The sequence below is a fragment of the Meleagris gallopavo genome, chromosome 12, assembly GCF_905368555.1.
Source record: "Meleagris gallopavo chromosome 12, MGAL_WU_HG_1.1, whole genome shotgun sequence".
In the NCBI taxonomy this organism is placed as follows: Eukaryota; Metazoa; Chordata; class Aves; order Galliformes; family Phasianidae; genus Meleagris; species Meleagris gallopavo.
This window is the reverse complement of record NC_139415.1, coordinates 16,781,162-16,804,084: the sequence shown is the minus strand read 5'-3', so window position 1 is coordinate 16,804,084 and position 22,923 is coordinate 16,781,162. Positions and strand designations below refer to the sequence as shown.

Sequence of the window (22,923 nt, the reverse complement as noted above, 5' to 3'; positions counted from 1 at the left end):
CCACTCCATGCACAACCACAAATATCACTTGGTACATCAAATTTGAGGGGAAGATTTTATTTTTATGAATGCTGTCCCGTTAACTTTTATCTTACATCAGTCTTCGCAACATGAATTTGAAGCATGCAACCAGAACCTAACTTACTACTTATCCATCAATAGCCAACAGCCTGTAGCAGAAACTTTGCTGGGAGTAATGATCTGAAGAAGTCACATCTGTGGGTTCAGGTGTAAGAGAAAAAAAAAACACAAGAACCAAAAAATGTTAGGCTTCTTCAATAAACAGCAACAATCCTTTGTCATGTATGTGTGTAACCGCACACCCCTTGGATACAGCCCTCCATTCTTCCGTATAGCACACACCACTGACCTCAGCCACACACAGGAATATTCACCCAACGCATTTTGCAGAAGTTCAGGTTGGGATTTGCTCCCTATACCAAAGTTCTGTTTAGGATTTGCTCCCTATGCAAAGAACCTATGTCAGCGTAACAGCAGCTCCACTGCTGACAATTGTGCCAGTCCATTCCTCCTAGGCAGATGTGCCCCCCAGGAAACAACGTACTAACTCACCTAACAGGTACTATGTCTTACCAGTCCTTGAATACAGACCAATTCCTCTGACAACACTAATTATTACAAACTGCCACAAGGCTTTAAGCAAAAGTAGTGTGAGAGTAGAGAAGGAGAATTTCTGCCATACTCCACTGAAGATTCTGCACCTGCACAAAGCAAAGTCACAGACAGAGCCAAGAGAGTGCTCAGGAGTAACTGCAATTACACACGTAGAGGTTGTTGGAAATCCTTCCTGATCTTTTGTTCCACCTACTAAAAAAAGAAAAAAAGAGAGAAGCACTTTTAAAAGCAAATGGTGTCACTGGCTTGCAGCATGTAGGCAGTTTCTGAAGAAGTTCACAAGTGAACAGGAACATCAGTTTTGCATTTTGGAAGCTGCCCATGGTTTTCTCTGCAATATTAAACACATCTCCCCAGAAAGCTTGCAGTGGTATTTCTCAAACAGAGCCTCTGCCTCGCCTGGGAATTGTGAAAGGCTGAAAGCAGCAGGAAGAAGCCATTTGGTAGTTTCTTTTTAGCTACAAATGAAACTTAAAGATTTGTGAAAAGCTAAAGAAAGCTGAAAGCTGATGTGTATATATATATAGCTGGTGGCAGCTGAGTTCATTGAGATTTCGATGGTAAGTATTTATACCTGCAGCTAACTACTGGGTCCAACTCTTAGTAATAACATCAGGTCGAGCTGGGGAGGCTGCCAGAGTTGGGGAGGCAAAGGGAGGTAGGAAAAATATTAACAAATTAAAAACTGATCTTATCTCCTGGAAATTCACACTTCAAGAGGCAGCAGCACAGTCTAACACACCATCACTCAGGGACTGCACAGATGAGGACACATAAGCCAACAGGATCGTACTGCAGGGATGCAGTCACCCAGCAACTGGCCACTGAACTGAGCAGGAATTCAGCCAGTCCTTGTAATGGGAGATCTGTAACAGCACAGGAGATTGCAGTTTCCTGTGTTCAAATAACAAAAAACAACCCCCCCCCCCCCACACACACACTCACCAATCTACAAAACAGCAGCTATATAACCACAGAGGAGAATGCCAGGAAAAAAAGAAAAAAAAAAAAAACCAAGTATCACGAATCTACAGGCCTGAAATATATCAATACAACATGTGGGACTGTATTTATGGAAAGATTGGAAGACAAAGTGAACATATGATTTGACTAGTAGCAACAACATGACAAAGACAGCTTGTAATTTGTTGTTTTAGCTGGATATCAGAAGGGCTTTCTGAGAAGCTTCACTTCGGTTTGGTGGTCTGTATGTCCTTGTTAAAATAACAGGGCTTTAATCAGACATTCAGTGCTCTTTGAAAAAATAACCCTTCATAATAATTCTTAGGTGTGTATTAACTTCTACTGTTTCTGGCACAGAAAATACGTACCAAGGAGGAGTGTTTTGGGGGACTGAAAATTTGTATTTGGAAGAGCAGAATGCCAGAAAGCTCAATGCTGAGCATAACAGGTGTATTTAGTAGTAAGACTTTTAATACAATAAACTATAGGTTTGCATCATTTTGTTTTAATATTTCATAATTAATCTTTAAATTTAGTCTTAGATGAATTTCCATAGCAGTCTCAGTAAGAATTTCAATTGTGTTCATCTATTTCTGGAGTCAAAGGAGCCTGAAAAGTAAAGGCTGGTTTTAACTGCAGTCTGAGTTAGCAATTACGTTCTGAAATATCACACTAGGAAATTCTAACTTGAGAGTTAAATGATTACTGGAAATTTACCTCCCTTTCCTCTAGACAAGGACTTGGGCCATGTTTTTATGAAGTTATCAAGAACTGTATTGGTCTTTAAGAAACAGTTACCTGCAATGTGTGAAAATTGCTTTTCAAACATTATTTATTACAGATCTAACTCAAGTGACAGTTATGTTTACTTAGCAAAGAGATAAAGACAAAGAGTATAAGGATCTCCTTAGCAGGACTTTGGTCTAAAGTTTTCTGCATTGCTCACAGTGCCACACAGATCTTCTAGACAGGAGAATGACGCTCCCTATTCAAAGCCAGTATAACTCACCCTTTGGAAAATAGAACAGAATTGAAGTATCTGTAATTCCCTTCATTTGGTGACCCTCAGATTCTGTTCCAGGCCTGCAATCAGCTCCCTGAATCGTGTTAGCATACTTGCCATGCTCCACTGTTGAGGCTGATGCAGACAAGCAGCCCGCATGGCATCGCAGCCGCCTCATCCCAGCAGCCACTGCCTTAAATGAGCACTATGGGAACTGAGGAAAGCTTCAAGCTTTTTCTCTTCCTTTTTCAGATCATAATTGAATTTCTAGTGCCTAAAACTCAGTCTGTAAGATTTATTTATTTCCCCTAATGCTGATGTTTTTCCGGCATCCTCTTCTTAAGTTTTAATACTCGCAAATCCCCTTCAACATCGATATCCCATCTTGGTCCATCAATGCACACACACAAAGCTAGTGCATACACACCACCAAAAAAATAATAATAAATAAATGGATTTCTATTTACCATACACATGCATTCCTTCAAGTATTCCGTTTAGTATTACGTAAATGCATCTCCTGATTTTGCATTAGAGCATTCCAAGCTTAACACTCCTAACGAGGCAGGGACTGATCTGGTGCAACTGAAATATATCCAAAAAACACTCTTTATCAGATGATCTCAGATATCATGGCGGGCACTAACACAACCTTTTGGAATACAGAAAATAGAAAATAAAAGGAAAAAAAATAAAAGAAAAAGAAAAGTGATAAAAACGTTCAGCAGTTTTCATCCTCGATTTTTCTTTCCCCAAAAAGAGACTTATTTTTTAAACAGAGTAAGAAAAAAGGAGATATGAGCAACTGTTTGTACATCAGACCAACAGCAGACTCACTTTAAAAAACTCCATTGCTCTCAACTTTGACGTTCATGATTAAATATTGAGATACAACTACAGAGCAACTTTGTTCCATTTGGAATTATTCTAAAAGTAAAGGAATCTCTGCCAACAGCCAGGAAGAATATCAGACCTCCAGCATCAAAAAGAAAACACCCAAAGATGCCCAATCCTCCTAGAGGTTACCAAGAACCAATATAGGGGTGCCTGAGACTGTGCTTTCCTACCTGCTGTGCACAGGTAGGGAGCCAGGCTACAGGATGCCATTGCTAACCATTATGGGATCTACCAAAACAAACAACAATCACACTTTTGGTAGACCCAACTGTAAAAATGTTTTCCAAGGAAAAAAAAAAAAACAACAAAACACAGCAACTTACACTGTATATATAGACTGCTAAATAATATTCCTTGTCTCTGAAGCATGCAATTGCTTTCATTAGAAGACACGCATCAGTTTGATGCTTTCAGAGTTTGAATGCATTATCTGTAAACTAAAAAAATCTTAAATAATTAGACCTAGTGCAACTAGGAACTAGTTCCTGTTTTACTGTCAGAGACATTCCTCAGAACTCTGGGCACACACACACACACACACACACACACACACACACAGAACGTACAGCTGTGGATTTCTATATCAGCATGTAAAACTCCGCAGTACGACGGCCAAGTAAACAACCTACACATTCCTGTAAGAGCCAGGCACTGCTACCAGCTGCAAGAAAGTTACACTATGAACTCTGCCCAAATACTATAAAATCTGCAATTTTTTTCTGAGTAAATACATATTGCAATGGATGGAGAAACAAAACCCTTCCTGAAGTGCTGCAGGGCCGGAGCTCAGCAGTTCCCTGTGTGCCGATCTAATTGGGAACGCCGCTCCAAAGCCCCAGCTCCTTTCTACTTATTTTCTCTCTCCTACACCGTCTTATTGCAGTGATTATTCATGAAAACAGTGGAAGACAGTGTTTGGAGATTTATAATAAGGGCAGCGCAGTCTGTTTATAGCTGTTTGTAAACACATATTCATAATCATTTTGCTCAGAAGCACAAAGCTGAAGTGTTTTTGTCAGCACTCATCTTCCCTGCTTTCCCAGATCTCCTTCCATCAGCACAAAATTGGAAGAGTTCCAGGGCTGTTATGCTGGCCACAAAATTAAGCTGCTTTTTTTTTTTTTTTTTTTTTTTGTAGCAGAACTTAGCCTCACTTCAATGAAATGAGAAAGTAAACCCTTAAGGTACGAAGTCTGCAACCTCAGCTGAAATTACCGGAGTGATTTCCAGCTTTGGGAGCAACAACGACACAGATCTAAAATTTCATGCTTATGGATACCTTCTAAGTGTTATTATTATTCTTTTTTTAAAGTAAGAAAAGCAAATCTGGATATTCTATCATCTATTAACAACCCTGACCGTGCTACAATAAGAGGCTCCCAGAAGCAAAAGAAACAAGGGTCAAGAAAAGTAATAAAAAATAGAAATGACTACTTGACTTTGTCAACTTCCACCTTCCCAAAAAATTCTCTTCATATTTCAAGATAGATTAAAAAAAAAAAAAAAAAAAAGCACATCAGGAAGACTAAAATGAAACTCCAAACGCTTCTCTGTGTCAGTTACTGGGAACAGATCTCAGCTGATTCACCCCAGCCCACATTGACCTTCAGAAAACACGGTGTGCTCAGTTCTCAACCAAAACCACCATGAAGAAAGAAATAAGAGGAACATAAGGGGGGAAAAAAAAAAAAAAAAAAAAAAAGATATATCAACTACTCCACACTTCCCACTGATGTAAAGATCATCCTAGCCGGATGATAATTTAATCGAGCCATCACGTTTGAGTTAGGAATTGCTTATTAGCAGTTTACTAAGTGCCTTTAGCTAATACTATAGCTATAAAAAACACCGTTACAACATTACGTGCTGAATGGAAGAGTAGGAAAGCTTGCAGATGTCTAGCACCAAAACCCAATAAGCAAAACTGACGCAAACATTCTCAGTTTAAGCATCAGAAGTAACAATGACTTCAAATCTTTCATCTTTTGGAGATCAACAAAATCAAACACAGCACACGAATCCCCCTCAGCGTGCAGGAATAAGCTGCGGCATTTTGTTGTTTGCTGGAGGTGAGAGGGAGAAGGAATGTGGGAGAGCAAAATGCAGCAGAGCTCTTCCCTGCCTGCATTGTGCTGCCGGAGGACAAAGCCAACGACTGCCAAGCATTTGCAGCTCGATCCCCCAGCAGAAGACCCCCATAAAGCTAAAAAGCAGGAAACATCCTACTCTAAGGTCATAAATAAAACTAGATTTTACAGTTCACTTTTTTTTTTTTTTTTTTAAACTTAACGCTTCCTGTTGATACTTAAACAAAACTAGTTCAAATGAAATATACTTCACATCAGCACCTTTGCCAAGTACGAGATTCCCAGTATCAGAATCCCTTCACCTTCCCAGAAACTTTATAGCGCGTTTCATCAAGGGGCAGAGAGAAAGCATTTTTCTCCTGGGCTAAATTCAAAGAAGGCTTTAGAGGACACCGTGCCCAGTGATTAACTTTTCTTACATACATACTTGTCACTTCTTGTAAGAAATCCAGACAGGGTCGGCTACTTCCAGAAATACTTATTGAAACAGCCAGTGGGGTCTGTCCTTCATAGTTCCTTGTGTTAGTGTCTGCTCCGTAATTATACAACATTTGTGCGCAAAGCACATCATCTCTAAGAGCAGACAAGTGTAAGGGTGTCTGTCCGTCCTCCAAGCGCCCCAAGTTTGTGTCCGCCCCTCGCTGAAGGAACATTCGGCAGTACGAGTGATTGCTTTTGATCACAGCGTAGCGTAACAGGAAACCATTCTGAATGTCGATGTTGGCATTGTGATCCAGCAGGATTTTCACGCAGCTTGACCTCTCGCGGATAATGGCCAGCTGAAGCGGGGTAGTACCTTTATCACTGAGCGGATCAACCTCAGCCTTGAACTCCAACAGGAGCCGGACAAACGAGTCTCTGCCGTAGTGGGCTGCTACATGGAGGGGAGTCCAACCATCGTTGCTTTTTGCATTAATAATGTCACTCCTATATTCCGATTCCAACATCAAGCGCGCGATCCTCGCTCGGCCGTGCATGGCTGCGTAATGCAGAGCAGTGAAGCCTCCAATTAAGTCCTTAACCGTGGGATCAGCTGAAGTTAAAATAAAGTTAAGAAACAATTAGAAGGCACTGGGGTAATCCAGTGCTGCAAACAAATAATCAAATGATTGAATGTTATTCTTTTCAAGCACAGCAAGACAGGATTTTTTGTACTTCAAACCAACTCTTGCACCAAATGCTATTGTAAAGAAAAAGCTAAATTACATTTATGAAAGAATTACACAAACAAAAAAAGAACTTTTCTTTCATATACATATGTTTCCATTTGACAAATAGTTTTCAACATCTTTCTAGCACTCTCAGGCTAATTACCCAAATCTCTCTGTCCATCCAGTTTTCCTCTAACTCTGTAATATTACATTTCTTTCTCAGTGTTCAACTTTTTTTTTTTTTTTTTTTTTTTTTTATAAAGTTTCCCTTGTGTTGCTGCTTGGTCTTAAAAAGAAGCATGTGTAGAAACATCTGCTGTCCCAAATTGCGGATGTTTTGTGGTCTGGCAGGATTGTATTGTTTTTAGGGTGTAATACTGTATTAGGTAAAATGTTTCTCTGTGGTCTGCAGGATTTCCAAAGCATGTAGAATATATGTTATTTTAGATTATCTTGATAAAGTTTGTTTTTATAAATGATGAATCTGTTCTGAATTTATAGTTTTTACAAAAATCTTAGATTTTACAAGAATGTAAGCAACCACGTATGGAAGGAGTCAAGAGAAAAGTTAGTGCAGAACACAAGTGATCAGACAGATACTCCCCCAGCCCCAACACAGGACAAAATCTTCATCTAATTTATGACTTTAGAAGCATAAAATAACTAAACCAATTTACTTAATCCCCCCAGACTTCTAAATCAACTGACTTTCCCATGTAGCAACTAATTACTGAAGGAAAGGTGCCTGCCTTGTTACCACTACTCACATCTGCAGATGCTGCCTGGTGGATGGTAAAGAATATAAACTGCAGCGTGCAAGTTTGAGGCACATTCCTAATAAGATTTCCAGTGGTAAAAAGAGATGCTGCCTGCATAAATGACTTGCATTAAGCTGACATATTTTCAATATGCTCATGCATCTATTGAAATGACTGCAACAGCTCTGGTATTGAATTCTTTGCCATTTTCTCATCCATAGAAACAAGCTAAGGTCACAATATCAACTTTAAGCTGGTTTAGTTTAACAATGGTCTGAAAATGTACAGGTGCCATCACAAAACAGGGACGAATGTTCCAACATGGACCTCCTGTGACCACATTCAGATAACACAATGAGATAGACACCCTACCAAAATAATAGGGCAGGGGAAACAGAGTTGAGAATACTGCTGCAAAGGTAAACCCAGAGAATTTAAAATTTAAAGAAAGTACCAAGGAAAAGGAAAAAAAACAAAACCAAATGTACAAACTAATGAAGCCACAATTAAAACAGCACATGGCAAAATAAAGTGTGATAACCACCTCTAGTAAATGGAGGAGGACCCCAGAAATAATGAAAGATTAAGGAAAGTTTAGTGCCTTGGTAGACAGCCTTCCTTTCGTGAAATGCAGAAACAGTCTCAGCGTACCACAGAGTTGCACTAACCTGAGTTAAAGCAATTGCTGAAGTATCCTCAGGTTGGCAGGAAAACGCAGACCTGGGCTCAGTAAGTGATTCCTAACCTGCTCTGTGATGGTGTCTGGTATTTTAGCACAGAATCAGCATTACCCACACAGTCATCAAAGACTGTGACACTACTTCCCTGTAATGTTAGCTGCTCACAGGTTCTCTCTCTGCACTGCTCAGACTATTCCAGATTATCTCCTGAGTGGTGATAGGCAAAGGGAGTAGCACAGGCAGGAGGGTGCAGCAGGATGATGCATTTTGAGAGGCAGGTTTAGGGAGAAAGCTGGACATAACGGAGACAGCAGCAGCCACAGCCATTTCCCACAAGAAGTTACAAATAGATCTGACAAGCACTTTCATATTATGCCTCCTCTTCCATGCTAAGCATGCAGGTCAATCATTTCCACCCCCCAGCTGAGGCACACAGTTCCAGCCTGGTTGGCCTGTGCCACTTTCAAATTCCATCAGATCTGCTCCAAATTCTGGGTATGCATTTAGCAAGCAAGTTGTTGCAATATGAAAGCAACAGTTTAGCTTACAAAATAAGGATATCTTTTCCCTATAGTTCTAAGTATCTCTCAGCGCCTTCTCTCCTCCCACAGTTTGATTACTTTTGTATCATTAAGCTCAACAAAAAGTTACCAGCACATGTAAGACATGTATCTCAACAAGAATAGAACAACAACAAAAAAGCCTTACCTGGGCAACCAAGAAATACAAATAACTAACCTTCCAAAACCAAGCCCAATAACCAAAAAAAAATCACAATAAAAATATTCCAATTCTCATAATGTGCTTTGGGAGACCTAATTGCACCAACCGCTCCCCCAGTAAAGAAGCAATATTAACAAGACCAAAACATTACCCACAGCTACTAGCAAGTGTCTTGCTGCCACCTCCTGCAAAACTGTTGAATTGCACAAGGGCTTTTAGAAGTTGGACCCGCATTACGTTGCACACAATTTCTATCCATTCATTCCCTGCACGGGCACAAAAGTAAGACTGCGATGCTGATGTTGCCTTAGAAGCTTTGATTGCTGTGATTATTTTTTTGTTTTCATTATTTTTCAAAAGCTTCAACATCATTACCATGTTGTAAAGCACCTCTGTCCCCCGGAACACAAGCAAGGCAGAAATGAATTGGGAAAGAATTCACTTAGCTTACCTTTCAGACTCTGCAGTGGGGTAAAAAAGTACTTGGTACAAGCGTATTTAACTAGGAAGGGATGAAGCCAGCACTTGCCAGCATTTCTTTATCTTGCCTCCATCCTGATTGTTTGACAATTATAGTTATTTCTTCTCAAGCTTCCCATTAATTTGGGGATAGCAGAATCTAGAAATATGAACAGCTGCATTTGGTCACTTCTAATGTTCTTAAAATATACGGCATAATACAGTGACATAAACCTTGAGCTGCTTATTAAGGGTACCTTAATTACTGTAATCAATCTCATTTGAGATAGAAAATTGCAACACAATGATGCTCATGATCTTATTTCATGTTAAAGTTGGGCACCTCAGTTAGCTATTAACTCCAGTGTTAATGAGACCTGTGCCTAGTACTGTAATCTAGAGAATATATAGGTTATTAGGAAAGTCTAAAATCTTAGTTTCAATTTACTGCTCAGTGGGACAGTTTCCCTTCTTTCAGGACACTTTTGCTCTATCAGTCTAATTTGGGAAGCCAAGAACACAGTGCTACCGGCTTCATAAAGTATTTCTATCACTCCCCCACAACTGGGAATTAATTCAGACCACAAGGTTTAGAAACATGGCTACATTTATCTTCTGTTTTGAATTTTCTAGGACAACACTGATACACAAGACCTCCATGAAGACATTACTGTTCAGACACAAAACCACTGTGAGTTGGTTTAGGAGGATGAGCATTTAGCACTCACTCATTTCTTCTGGATTCTGCATGACCTTACTAAAAATTAGATACCTTCCAGCCAAGACTAAAAATAAATAGCTCTGTTTAGACACTTCCTTTTTTAGTACAATTTCTGGGAGCCTTCCCAAATCATTTCCTCGCATTAATGCAAGTAATAAGAAACTGTCCTGTTCAATTAGCATTGAGAGAACATCAACCAGAGACAGCTAGCAACTACACACTGTCAAGGCTTCAGTGAATTGTTCCTTCAGTGGTGTTGGGAATTAAAAAATAGTTTTTGTCCAGTATTTTATGGTCTGTCTCTATATTGCTTTGAGAGAGAAAAAAAAAAAAAAAAAAAAAGCATTAAGGGAGAAAAAAGATTTGTTGTCTAAATTACTGAAAACTATCCCCCCTGCTTTATGTTGCTCTCATACTGAGCTTTGTGACTCTGGGTTGTTCGTGTGGAAGGAAAGAGCTAGCTTTGTAGCATCTCCATTTCATTAAAATGAGACAAGTGCATTAAGTCAAATTCCCTGTTTCTTAATGAAAACTAAGTTCCTCTGGAGTTCTGATCAAGTTTCTGCATTTCACAAGAGTCTTATATGATCTATTATCTCTGTACCTAGTTGCTATTTCTGCTGGCTTCACTCCTAAATGTGAATTGTTACTTTAGGCATTTCCCTATCTATCTGCCTCTCCTCCTTGTTTAGCAGAAAATAAACTCTTCCTCCTGTTCCACACCACCTCCACTCCCATCAGCCAATCTGCATGTACAGCACCGTCCCCTGGCTCTTTTCTTTGCTGGTGAGCAACGATGAAAAAGAAGAGAGAGAAAAAGCATGAGGCTGCTAGGTCACGACTCCCATAAGAAGCTACCTCTTATTTCCAGGTCAGCGATCAGAGTCTCTCTCTCAGTACTTATTTGCCAAAATCCATCTCAAACCCACTACCACTCAAGCCTATGTCAGTGCTCCTGCAGCATCCGAGATGTGAGGCATGGCACTCTTCCCTCAGCAACAGTCCTGTGTGTTCTCATTCCTGTACTTGAAAATAGTTCCAGCTCTGCTAAGCTCCATTGCCACCAGACAGCCACATCGATCAGTCCCTCCCTTTCTTCCCACTAACTCTCAGGTACCCTTTTCTCTCTCCACAACTCCACCTACTGCCTCCCCTTTATTACTAATACACACCCTGTCACTTCTGTGCTGTTTACCATAAGACTCATACCAGAAAATGACTTTTCCCTTCACTGCAATATCTTTTTGGTCCAAAGGGATTAATATCCAACATCAAATTAATCTACTTCAAGAGGGAGGAAAGGGGAGGCTGTTAAGAAAGGTAGACACAAACCTCTCTCTAATGAGGCAGGAGTGATTAAGTTTGCTTTTAACAGTCAACTCATTGGCTCACTTGTGACATTATTATGTTTTAAATGCTCATTATCTTTTATGTTTTGTTCTTTTTTTTTTTTTTTTAAACAACATTATCTGTTTTGAGGGAAAACAAGGTAAGGCAACAAATCAGTGCCAATTTTCTGAACGGAGGCTCAGCTACAGAAAAAGCTGCTGTAGATGACTAACCCTCACACTATTTGTTACTCAACTTTCTAGTCCTGGTGATTAAACTCTTGGCTGCTTGCAGAACAAAGAAGTCTCATTACAGGCAGTTTTCACCAGGCATCAGATTCAGCTGGTACTTCATATGGAAAAGAGTAACAACAAAAAAGTAAAAACAAGACAAAACATTATGCCAGCAGCTATTTAATAGCAAAACCTATATAATTAAAGTAAGTAGGATTTACAGGGTTTTTTGATCATCTTAAAAATCACATCCTTTGAGACTCAGCTTATACATTTTGAATTACCAAACTAAAGACGACTTCAGATTATCTACATGTATTTCCTTTAAAAAGCAGAGTTTAAAGTTGTTTGTGCAATTCAGTAGCTTTCCCCTCACCTCCAATAAGGATAGAAGAACTTCCCAGTATTACATCATTAGAAATTGCAGTAGATATATAAATGGGGTCTAGATGGTCAGGCTGTGTTTCACTACTGCTTTAAAATAACACACCAAGAATTGTGCAAACACCACATTTTATTAATGCCATTCAATATTAAGGGTAATGAAGATGTAGAAATCTTAAAAAAGGGGACCAGGACCAAACCTCAGATAAGTAAAGCACCAAAAAGGTGATTCGTTTCAGTTTCCATAGGACCAGAAGCCATCCTGATTCAGAACTAAGTTGGTTACAACAGTGCTAGAGTAAAGAACACTACTCAGAACGTGGAGATCATCTGATTCTTGTTTTTTTCCCCCTTCACCTCACATTAAAGGCTTAAGCTCACCAATTTTTAAAGCAATAGACGGCCTTAAAAAAAGATACAGAAAAAAATTCTGACTGTACCATTTGTGGGGAATGAGCACCACTCATGGTGCTTACATCACTTAAAAATCAATCAATTCTTTAAAGCTTCAGTACCAGTGGGTGCAGGAGAAGTGTGAACTCAGCTGGACTAGTTAACACCAAAGTCTCTGCACAAAGTAATGTTTTCACAGAGTTTAACAGATTATGTTAAAACCTACATGGAAACTCAAACCTTTAACGTGACTTGTTAACTTCTTGAGAATTATGAAACAATCTTCCTTAAGATTTCAACCCAAAGACCTGCCTTCCTTTAGTAACAGCCCCTACCAGTAGAAAAGCCCATATCGAGTCCTGTGAGTGTGTTAAAGTTTATAATGAGCTCTTTGCCCTGTTTTTATAATGCGTATTCATTCTTTTAACAATTACTTGGCAATTCTGAAACAACGTCAGGTTTTAAGTTATACAGCTAATTTCTATTACCTCATTCACAGAGCATGCATCGGACAGAAACAGAAAAGCAGCACCAAAGAAAGAGGGAAAAAACCAAACAGAAGTAGTCTGGCAATTAAGTGACGCTGGAAAGCCATACAATGGGAATTGGGATAGAGAGCTGTGAACTGGGTACCAAGTTTTTTCTCCCTAGGCAACTCACCTCCATGTTCAAGAAAAACACGGACGCATCTCTCTTTCCCTCTCGCTGCAGAGAAATGAAGCAAGGTCCAGCCATTGGCATCTCGACCATTTGGAGAATATCCTTGCTCCAGCATTTTGCGCACGGTGTGAACATCGCCAGCAGCAACTGCAGCCTGAATCTGCAATTCTTCCTGTAGCTCAGGGTTTCTCCGACAGTGATGGTGTAACATCCTAGCTGAGTCTGGCTTTTACAGAAGCGTCATGAGGTCACACTGGTCACCTTGAATCAATAGAAAACATGAATTAATTAGGACTGCGATCAGGAAAGCGATCTAGAAAAATAATTAGTACTAGAAAAAGCAATGCTAAGGTGTACTCCCTATATGCAGAGCAAAGTCATCTTATATATAGGATAAGATTAAGCACAATCTCACTATTGCTAGCAAAAGCTTGGTATACGATTCGCATCACTGAGCAGTAACTGAAGAGGACACTCGCAGATCATAAACAGTAAATATTTTCTTCAGAAGTGACAGCAAGCCACAGTTAAAGTACCTGAATGAGGAGGAGAATGAGGAATCTCCAGAACCCAATATTCATTTCAGATCACAACATGGTTAATAACGCTGACTCAAGAGATACTGTTGAATACATTCTCTAAAACTGTTGCATGAAACAGTACTGTACTGCTGAACCACTTTTTCCCCTGCCTAGAAATAACTTCAGAGATTAATTGAAAAAAATATGTTCAAATTACTGATACAATGTTTTCTTGTGGCCTGCTGCACAGGAATACTAACAGCATCAATGTTCAAACTGAGAACTTTAACCTCCTTTCTCTTCGTACTTTGTTGTTTTCTGTTTGTTTTTTTTTTTTTTTTTAATTAGAATCTTCTGCCCATATTTTGGCTTTTGGGCTTCCTTATTAGTACATAAAACACTGTAAAGGATCTTCATAATCCAAAGGTCTGACAAAGATGGTACTACATGAGACATAAAAACACATATCAGAAAAATTCAATTTATAATTACCTTGATAAAGTATATGAGAATGCTGGGCTGAAAGGGTCTCTAAAACAGCCATTGCAAAAGAGCCTAGATACCAGCATATGTTGGGAAAGAAATAAGTATAATATTCTGTGCTCTGTCTGAAAAGCACTCATCTGCAGTTCTACTTGCTACCCAGCTGGGGACAAGAAAAAAAAAAAACAAAACAACACAGGTATTTAAGGATTCTTTCACAGTACAAAGTCTGTGAAGTGTTTGCATTTTCACATGCACTGTGCATCATACCCCATTAACAGCTACCCCTGGAATGGAAAGGAATATTAGAAGAAAGAATGAAAGCAGGGAAATGAAGAAAGGGAATGCTGAGCAACAGAAGTCACAGCAATTATCCAGAAACAACTGCAGCAGATATTAACAATGAATTAAAAGATTTTAAAAGGGGGAAAAAGAAAGAATTTAGATTGCTATAAAGTTAAGAGTAAATGAGAAATTCTGAAGATAAAAATGAATTTTTAAAAAATTGTTAAAATTTACAGCAACCTTGTTTTATTGGGATAACAACCCACATCACCTAGACCTTCATTTACATAAATATCATAAGGATTTCACATCCTCATGATTCATAGGTCATTCAAAAGACACTGCAATCAACTCCTCATATCCCACTGGGCGCTTGTTTTCCTGTGATCCAGATATGCACACAGAGAATAGAAAAGTGAAAACATCAATCACTGCCATCCTTCTGGACAAAGGCTTCAAGGGTTATTCACTCTACTTCTAACCTGCTTGTGCCCATTGCAAAAAAGTTATTATGTGCTGCTTGCAGAGATAGAAACTAATAACGAACAGGTAGCTACAATCACCCTACTTAGACAGCAAAAGCAGAGATTACATACAGCCAATGCCTGCCATTGACATTTATTGATGCTTCAAGATACCACGTATAGCAACAGTCACTAGAATATATAGAATACAACTTTTTAGCTCAATGGGTCATACGTGGCTTAGATACAGATTTGGTTTTGTTTTATAGCATGAACTCCATTATCTGGCTCTGGAAGAAAAGGGGATTCACAAACTGGCACCTGCTAACTCAATGGCTCAGCTTTTGCATCATATTCAAAAAAAAAAATCAAACTTGACTAATCTAATGACAATGGAATTATTTCTATTGACTGTAATACATTTTTGCTCAGCTCTTTTCTAAATTCCAATTAGCACTTCAGAATGCTCTCACCTGTAAGACAGTGAGCTTGACTTCATTAACAGTGCTGTTAGTAGTGCAATCTAGAATGAAATTCCAACTATAAAGCAAGGTCTTTCTTTGGATTTACAAGTGAAAGCTGACAGTAGAACTTGATCGATAAAAGATGTGAGCTGGGAGGAAATCCTTCAAAACAAAACAAAAGCAACAATAAAAAATAAATATCAGAGCACACTCTTCCAGCCCTACTTTTTGAATATGTAAAAATATATATATATATGAAAATTTCTTTCAAACTGAGAATATGTGATGGGAAGGAAACATAAACAAACATTCTCCCACATTTTTTTTTATAGGCCCTTCTGGTAAAGGAGTAGTACTTGTAAGATCTCCTACTATCCTGAAAACAAAAGTCAAACCAGTTGTTCAAAATGCTGCAGAGAGAAAGGGAGACCACACAAACAAGAAGAAATGGATTTCTCATTTAAGAGGCCAGCAGCATACCCTAAAAAGTACCTACAAAGACAGTTGGTTAAGAAAAAGCAAAGCTCTTTATATCACACTTCTCAGCTGGTGGGTACATTTGTAATGCAGCATTATAAAAAGTTGGCACTGGCCCCATATGTTGCATGTGACTAGCAGAGCTTATTCAAATCAGCTAGTACTAAAGTACGTAAGTACTAAAACATACAAAGCAGAAGACAAAGTCAAGCATAAGCAGCTCCTTTTATCACTTGTGTAGTTTCTGTGAATATCTACTCTTCTATCCCACCCCTATGGCAAGCAATAAAATTCAAATTACAAGAATGCTTATCTACAACACTGAAGGTTTCAGGATAGCTCCAGACACATGCCAGCTTGGAAATTATGCTCACTTCCGCTCCACAGATCATTCAGACATCCTATTTACAAATCATCATTTACAGCATCAATCTTTGGGGAGGGGAAGAGGGGCTACTGGAAGCCTTTCTCCAGTGGGCACTTAATATTTAATGCTTTGCAACTATAACCAATCTCATTTAGAACACAGTATGTAATTTGATTGCTGCATATTGGCTTCCTAAGTTCAAGTAAAAAATTAAGATGGGAAAGTATGGAAAATACATACCTATACATTGTTAATATTTGTATACTGCCATGACAGAAAATGACAGGAACAAGAACTTAAGTGATTCAGCAAGTACAAAAGCATGAATTCAACATGTCCCTGAATTACCTTATAAGAGGTTGTCAGTCTTTGATGGATGTTCCATTCTTCATTTTCTTCACTATTCATAATCTTGTGTGTCCATGCGTGTCAAACAACCTGCTACCCCTTAAAAAGAATGATATTTCTTGTTAGGTGCCAATAGTAAGAGTCAGAGGTCTACCTGTTTTTACTCTGTACCAGTACTATAGTGCTACATTTTAATGTAGTTATGTCAAAAAAGGCCACAAATGTGTGGGTTTTTTTTTTTTTTTTTTCCATTATCAGATAGTCCTTCAGAGGCTGGGGTGAGAAGAGTTTGCTTCTGCAAGGATGAAGAAAAAGCTACAGAGAATAACCTGTGGAAAACAAGAGAAACCAGAAATGTGCTTCCTCTGCAGAGTAAACCTTGAAGGAATCACCTAACCTCTTCTCTGACAGTTTCACATATCAGTTTCTGCTATGGAACAAGAAAGAATGCAAAGGTTACTGTATATATTTCTGCCCAACAGCAGAATGTTTTGCTGTGGGAGCCAAATGCCAGGAAAAACACTTGGCTCCTCCCAAATCATGTTGGTTCTTTATCTCTATCCCACTTGTGTTTGTCTCAAGAATATAACCTGAGAAGGTAGAGCATTGCCTTTCCCATCCACTGTCCTGTGGCCCCCCGGCACCACCAGGTAAGCCTTCCTTCCCCAACATGACCAACTCGAGCTAACATACACTGTGTTTCAGGTAAATGAACACACCTTCCCAACACAAGCAATAACTTCAGCTCAAAAATCATCATCTAAACCCTTTCCTTTCAATATCCGACCTCACTGAACTCCAGTACCCATCCTTACACAGTTCCTAGCCTTTCTTATCCTCCCTCCAACAACAACAGCACCAGTCCCAACAACTGACCTCTGCTCAAAGCACTGCCATAAGCCTTTCCTGGCCACTATTTCATTAATTCTCCATACACTTCTGTCCAGCCGGCATTTCATCCACTTAGTCTGAAAGATCCTTGAGAGAGGACCCTCCCCATTCTTACACACTGCAATAATGCAACAAATAATAAAAGCATTAATTACTTCACTGTATAGCAGATCATGCAGACTGGGAGTTGTTTCTGTTGCATCAGAACAATTTTAAGAACTGAACCTTCAGCTTAAAATTTGTCACTTCGTGCAACATATGATTGTGCTTTGCTGATGATAGCTCAGAAAAAGAGGTTGGAAAAAAGCTCTTCATCCCTCTTATGCACGTTTTCTAAGAGCTTTGCTTCTCAAGATAAAACACACGAGGTCTGCAGATATGCTCACAGCCCTGCACAAAACTGCACTGCCATGACCTAATTTGATCACATTTCCAGCCTTGTTTTTGCATAGTTGATCAGTTGTTAGTTCACCTTCCCTTTTTTTCTTTTTCTTTTTAATTTTTGCATGATTTCCACTTAAAAACCCACACATTTTTTATTAGCTGATGCAAATTAGAATTGCACTGACTTCACAGACTACAGACAAGGTAACAGATTGCTCCACTAAAAAAGTAACAAGCATTTTTCCCCCCAAAGGAAAATTAGCTGCATATGGCAAGAGTAAGATCTGTAACTTTAATAAAAAGAAGTTATATTTAGTGAAAGTAAAGCTCACTTACTTAACTTGACAAAGTTTGCTTAAAACACTAATAATTGTAGCAAAGTAGCACACTAAAAACAAAAGAAACATCTTCCTTATCTACTGACAAAGTACCACGCTATCCAAGACATCTTAGACTTTTCTACATCAATACATCATTTCATTAAAGTCACTGCATACATCATGCAGAAAACAAATTGCAGCATGTGTATGCACTTGTTTATAATGCAGTATTTTGTCCATTCAGATGGCCAACAGACTGATCCCTGAGCCATAAGGTCACACAGCCAGCAGGAGGAGGACTACACCTCTTGGTGTCAACCAAGCTTATAAAGCAGGAAAAGTGTTTCATGACACGACTTCATGTCTAGCATGGAACTAGCCACAGCACAGTTGTCTCTGAAGTATTCTAATACATTTAAACCAAAGAAATAACATAGAAGGAAGTCCTATGGATTAAGGGTAATCAGCATTCATGATTCTCACAACCCACTTTTCCTATCCCTCTCAGAACTCAAACAAGCTAGATGTGTTTTTTACTCAAATGGCATTCTGAAAATGGGCAGTACATGTTTGACAAACAGTTTAAATGCAACTATCATCTTCCTGTGTCACTTAGCTTCCTATTTCAGAAGCTCTACAGACAGAGAAAGGCAAACAACCACGTTATTGTGTCCTTATATTCCAATCAATGTTTGAAAAAAAAAAAAAAAAAGCATGAAATGCCAATATTTCACAGGGCCTTATGATCCTGGGGGGCTGGAGCCAGACATCTTTGAGCTGCCTTCCAACCCAAGCCATTCTATGAATATATCTTATGTTAGCTGCTATATCTTGGACATCAAGTGAGGCATCCAAGGGGCTAAAATGAAAGTCACCAAGCTGCTAGTGCATATTCCTGGCACCAAAAGCAATGAGTTCATCATGCACTAATCCTCCTAAACATCACAAAAGAACTACTACAAAGGAAAGAAGCTTCACTCTTCATGAGTGATCATTAAAAGTTATACATTTCTCATGAGAGCACCTGTAATGCCATCTTTTGGCTTGGACACATTTAAAGTAACAGAGAGTTAATCTAAAAGTGCTCCATCAGCTTCAGGTGTGTGTAGTAGCAATCATGTTGCCATTATAGACTAACGAGCAGCTGTTGTGCTGTTACATTCTGCAGGTGTACAAAACTGAAGTTTAGAGGTATCATTTTACCAACTATTACCCATTTCATGGTGAGACGTGAGGTCTGACCTTTGGACCTGATGGAGAACTAGGGGAAATTGCCCAGCTCAAGTAACTGCAGGTCTGCAAATAGGAGAGCAACAGATGAGACATCATCTTCAGCACCCACTGTTAACACATCAGCTCAAACCACCCTCAAGATCCCCGTCTATACACTGGCACCTTGTGGATACAAATGGGACCTTGTGAAGAAAATGCCACAGATCTAGTAAGCTCAGTGTTAGTGCTGAAGGAAGACCCTACAGATCTTTTGCAGGAGAGAACGTTGCATCAGTTCATACAGCTGCAACACTCCTTCCCCAGTCTGCATGGGGCACCTGCAGGGAGCCTGCAGCACACTTTGAGATCGAGCATAAAAGGCAGCCCCACTGCTCACTTACCGTTAGCAAGCTTCAAACAGTGCAAAGTAATTCAGTAATTCAGAGCAAGTGCTAAGGTGTAAAATTTACCCATTTTAACATTACTTGCTATCACTAAAGTATCCCAGCACCAACTTTTCACTGAATGACAGAAGCAGGAAAAAAATCCACAAACTAATTCAAACCTCACTACAGCAATCGTTTCAGTCCTACTACTCATGACACAGCTGATGAGCAAAAAGAGTGCTGCTTATGGAGCTCATTTTATTTAACAGTCTCTATAAGATTTGTATTTGCTCTGCATTTTCTTTAATAAGGCCTAGAAGAACCAAACTGGACGGAATTAATTGGATGACTTCAGCGGATAAAGCAACAGTGTAGAATGATACTATTGCAGTGAAACAAGCAAATGCTGGAACAGAAAGCAGCCTCTCACTCCACACATTTCCTTTAAGGGTTTAGAATTCACAATTAGGAAAAACAAAAACAGTGGGTATGTAACCTGAGGTTAAAAATAAGAAAAACACTGGATATGCAACTTAATCTAAGGGGGTAGCTCTACTTGCAACATGCTGCATTCCTTCCAGAGCCTGAGAGGAAGGCTACAGCACATCATTTGTCTCTGTTTCTTGTTTTGATCACGTGTACATTTCTGGCAGAAGCTCATGCCCCAGTGCCTGTGAACCCAGTTCCAGCCTCTGCATCTGGATCAAACTTTGTTGCATTGGCATTTCACATCAGGAAGGAGCCTAGCAAGTCACAAACACTCTGATTTCTCAAAAAACCTCATGGCTCATCAGCACCAAGATGTTGTGCTGTTTGAGTAGCTACACTGATGCAAGCTCTCACGTTAAATGTGACAGAGGGGTTACAAAGAGGTTGTTATAATAAACCAACACTATATGAAGCAGGTGCACCACAGCTGAACTGGAAAGTTAGCATTAATGCACTTGTCTTATCTTGCTGCATAGAAACCACTCCTGCAATCACACTGGGCCTCCAGCATCATACATCTGGTTTTGTGGTATGCTATCAAAATAGCACAGACTGTTTCTTCACTCTGCTTTTAAAGTACGTACCTCAGAATTTGTAGTCCTTGTGTTACGGGGCAATTTTCTACTTAATCTTTACAGCACAACAGTGAAAACAACATTTTCACCATATGCTGAGAACACATCAGAATAAAGATCCACCCTTGACCACAGCAACAGGTACTTTTTCCGCTGCAACTAACACTAGAAACAATTCATTTCTGACAACAAAAACCATTCTGGTACAGTCAGTGACATCTCTGAAAACAAGACAAGGACCAGTGGGACCCATATTGAGAATACATTTGCCAAAATAACAAACTCATCTACATTTGAAATGGATTACAGTAGAGTCAGTGCAGACCTTGCATTAGAACAGGCATGAGCACCATTACTTGGAGCACATAACAGAACAGTGGGGCGCAGAATAATGCTGACTGACATTAACAACCCCCCATTCTCTTCCCTTCCAAAGCCCATCTCTTCACCTCCCAGCCATATAAAACAGGAATTCTCTCTACAAGCCACTCTTGCTTTGAAACCAAACCATCCTCCTCTCACGGCAGGACTCAGTTTCTGATGACTCCTTTCATTTTTTCCCTTAATCATCCAACTGCATTATCTTATTTTGTCATCTCAACCCACAGAGTACTTGTAAACAAACACCATCCAATTAAACCCACTGGAATTTTTGCAGCTTGGTTATAATACAAAAACCCTGACCCACACAGAAGTTCGGTGCAACTAAAACCAACAAAACCTAATCACCATGACCTACTGCAGCAACAACTGCAGAACCAGAGTAGCATGTCAGCAGGAGGAAAGGCTGAAGGGACCCTCACCACTGCCTTGGATAGGTCACGTTAAATGACACTCCCCATCCCTGGAGGTGCCCAAGGCCAGGGTGGATGGGGCCCTGCGCAGCCCAAGATGGTGGGGGGCACCCAGCCCACAGCAGGGGGTGGGGCTCCATGATCTTTAAGTTCCCTTCCAATCCAACCATGCTGCGATTCTATGACATACCTGAGCTGAAGAGACATCAACACACGTTAAGGAGTAACCTGTGATCAGAAACATGCCTGCAGATTAGATTCAGATGACAAACTGTTACAAGGAGGAAAGAGCTCTTCAATTGGGCTTCAGAGCTTCTAAACCCAACCTCAGAAGCACGCAGGTTCTGCACGGAGGTTCTGGCAGAACAAAGAGACCCAACAATGCCCACAGAATCCACCAAAATCACACCGAGGACCGCAGACCCAGGCAAACCGTGCCACAGGGATGACTCTATGTGGATTATCACCTTGCTGGGCACTTGCGAGCGTTGCTTTCTCTCTTCTGTCTCATTCCATTCTTTGCAGTCCCAATTTTAAGGCAGCTTAAACCTGAAAAAATACATGAAAGTAGAACTGAGCCATGCAATGACAGAAACTGACAGCGCAACGGCCAATACTAAAGGAAGCAGCCCGAAGCAGGAAAAGCCCTCACAGATGAGCCAGGAAGGGCTCGTTCAGCTCAGAGATGGGCTCTGTACGAAGCGCCGAGGCCGAGTCCGCCCGCTCTGTCAGCGCAGCCCCGGGGCTGAGGTGAGCGCGGAGGAAGGGACAGGAAGTCCCCGCCGAGCAGAGCTGCGGGAAATCCGGAGCCGTCCCCGCTCCGCGGCTCCGGGCCCGGAGAGGCACCACCGGAGGCTGAGGGCCGCGCTCCGCTGCGGGGTCACCGGCGTTCCCCTCAGCTTCACCGCCCCGGGAGCGCATAGAGCGGCCCGGGGCAGCCTCGAGGACGGACGGGCGGGTGGGGCGGGGGGTGGGGGGGGCCGGCAGCGCGCCCACGTCCGCGGGGACGGGCGGTGAGAGGCAGCTCCGCGGAGCGAGGGGACTGAGGGGAAGCCGGCGGAGGCCACGGGGTCGCGGCACCGGGAGGAAAGCGGGGGGCGGCCGGGGAGCACCGCGGCCGTTACCTGAGCGCCGGCGGGCTCCGCGCTGCGGCCGCCCCCCGCGCTGCGCTGACTGCCGGCGGCGGGGCCGGGCCGGCCGCGGGAAGGGGCCGCGCCGTGCGGGGACACTTTGCACCCAGCCGCCCCCCGCGGCTCGCTGCGGGGTCAGCGGGCAGGGACTGACCTCCACCGCAGCCAATCAAAGGCCTCCGCGCTGGGCCCGCCCCCGGCCGCTCGCCGCCGGAGCTTCCGATTGGTCACCGCGCTGACGGCGGCTCCGCCCGCC

The 22,923-nt window shown here is 40.9% G+C and overlaps 1 protein-coding gene across 4 annotated transcripts in view; it reads right to left on the bottom strand.

Annotated features, from left to right (window-relative positions):
* ASB7 (ankyrin repeat and SOCS box containing 7) overlaps window positions 1-22,848 on the bottom strand; it is a 30,903-nt gene extending 8,055 nt beyond the window's left edge. Inside the window, exons 1-7 of one of the 4 annotated variants that reach the window (XM_085234397.1) lie at window positions 22,662-22,848; window positions 22,005-22,086; window positions 16,487-16,585; window positions 15,304-15,456; window positions 14,091-14,244; window positions 13,078-13,338; window positions 6,014-6,619 (exon numbers count right to left, since the gene is read on the bottom strand). In XM_085234397.1, the coding sequence (XP_085090523.1) occupies window positions 6,014-6,619; window positions 13,078-13,288 (817 nt within the window). In that variant the 5' untranslated portion in view covers window positions 13,289-13,338; window positions 14,091-14,244; window positions 15,304-15,456; ... (1 more) ...; window positions 22,005-22,086; window positions 22,662-22,848. The remainder of the gene's footprint in view (window positions 1-6,013; window positions 6,620-13,077; window positions 13,339-14,090; window positions 14,245-15,303; window positions 15,457-16,486; window positions 16,586-22,004; window positions 22,087-22,661) is intronic. The other 3 variants (XM_085234396.1, XM_085234395.1, XM_085234398.1) reach the window with 3 other exon arrangements.
* Window positions 22,849-22,923: the final 75 nt, after the last annotated feature.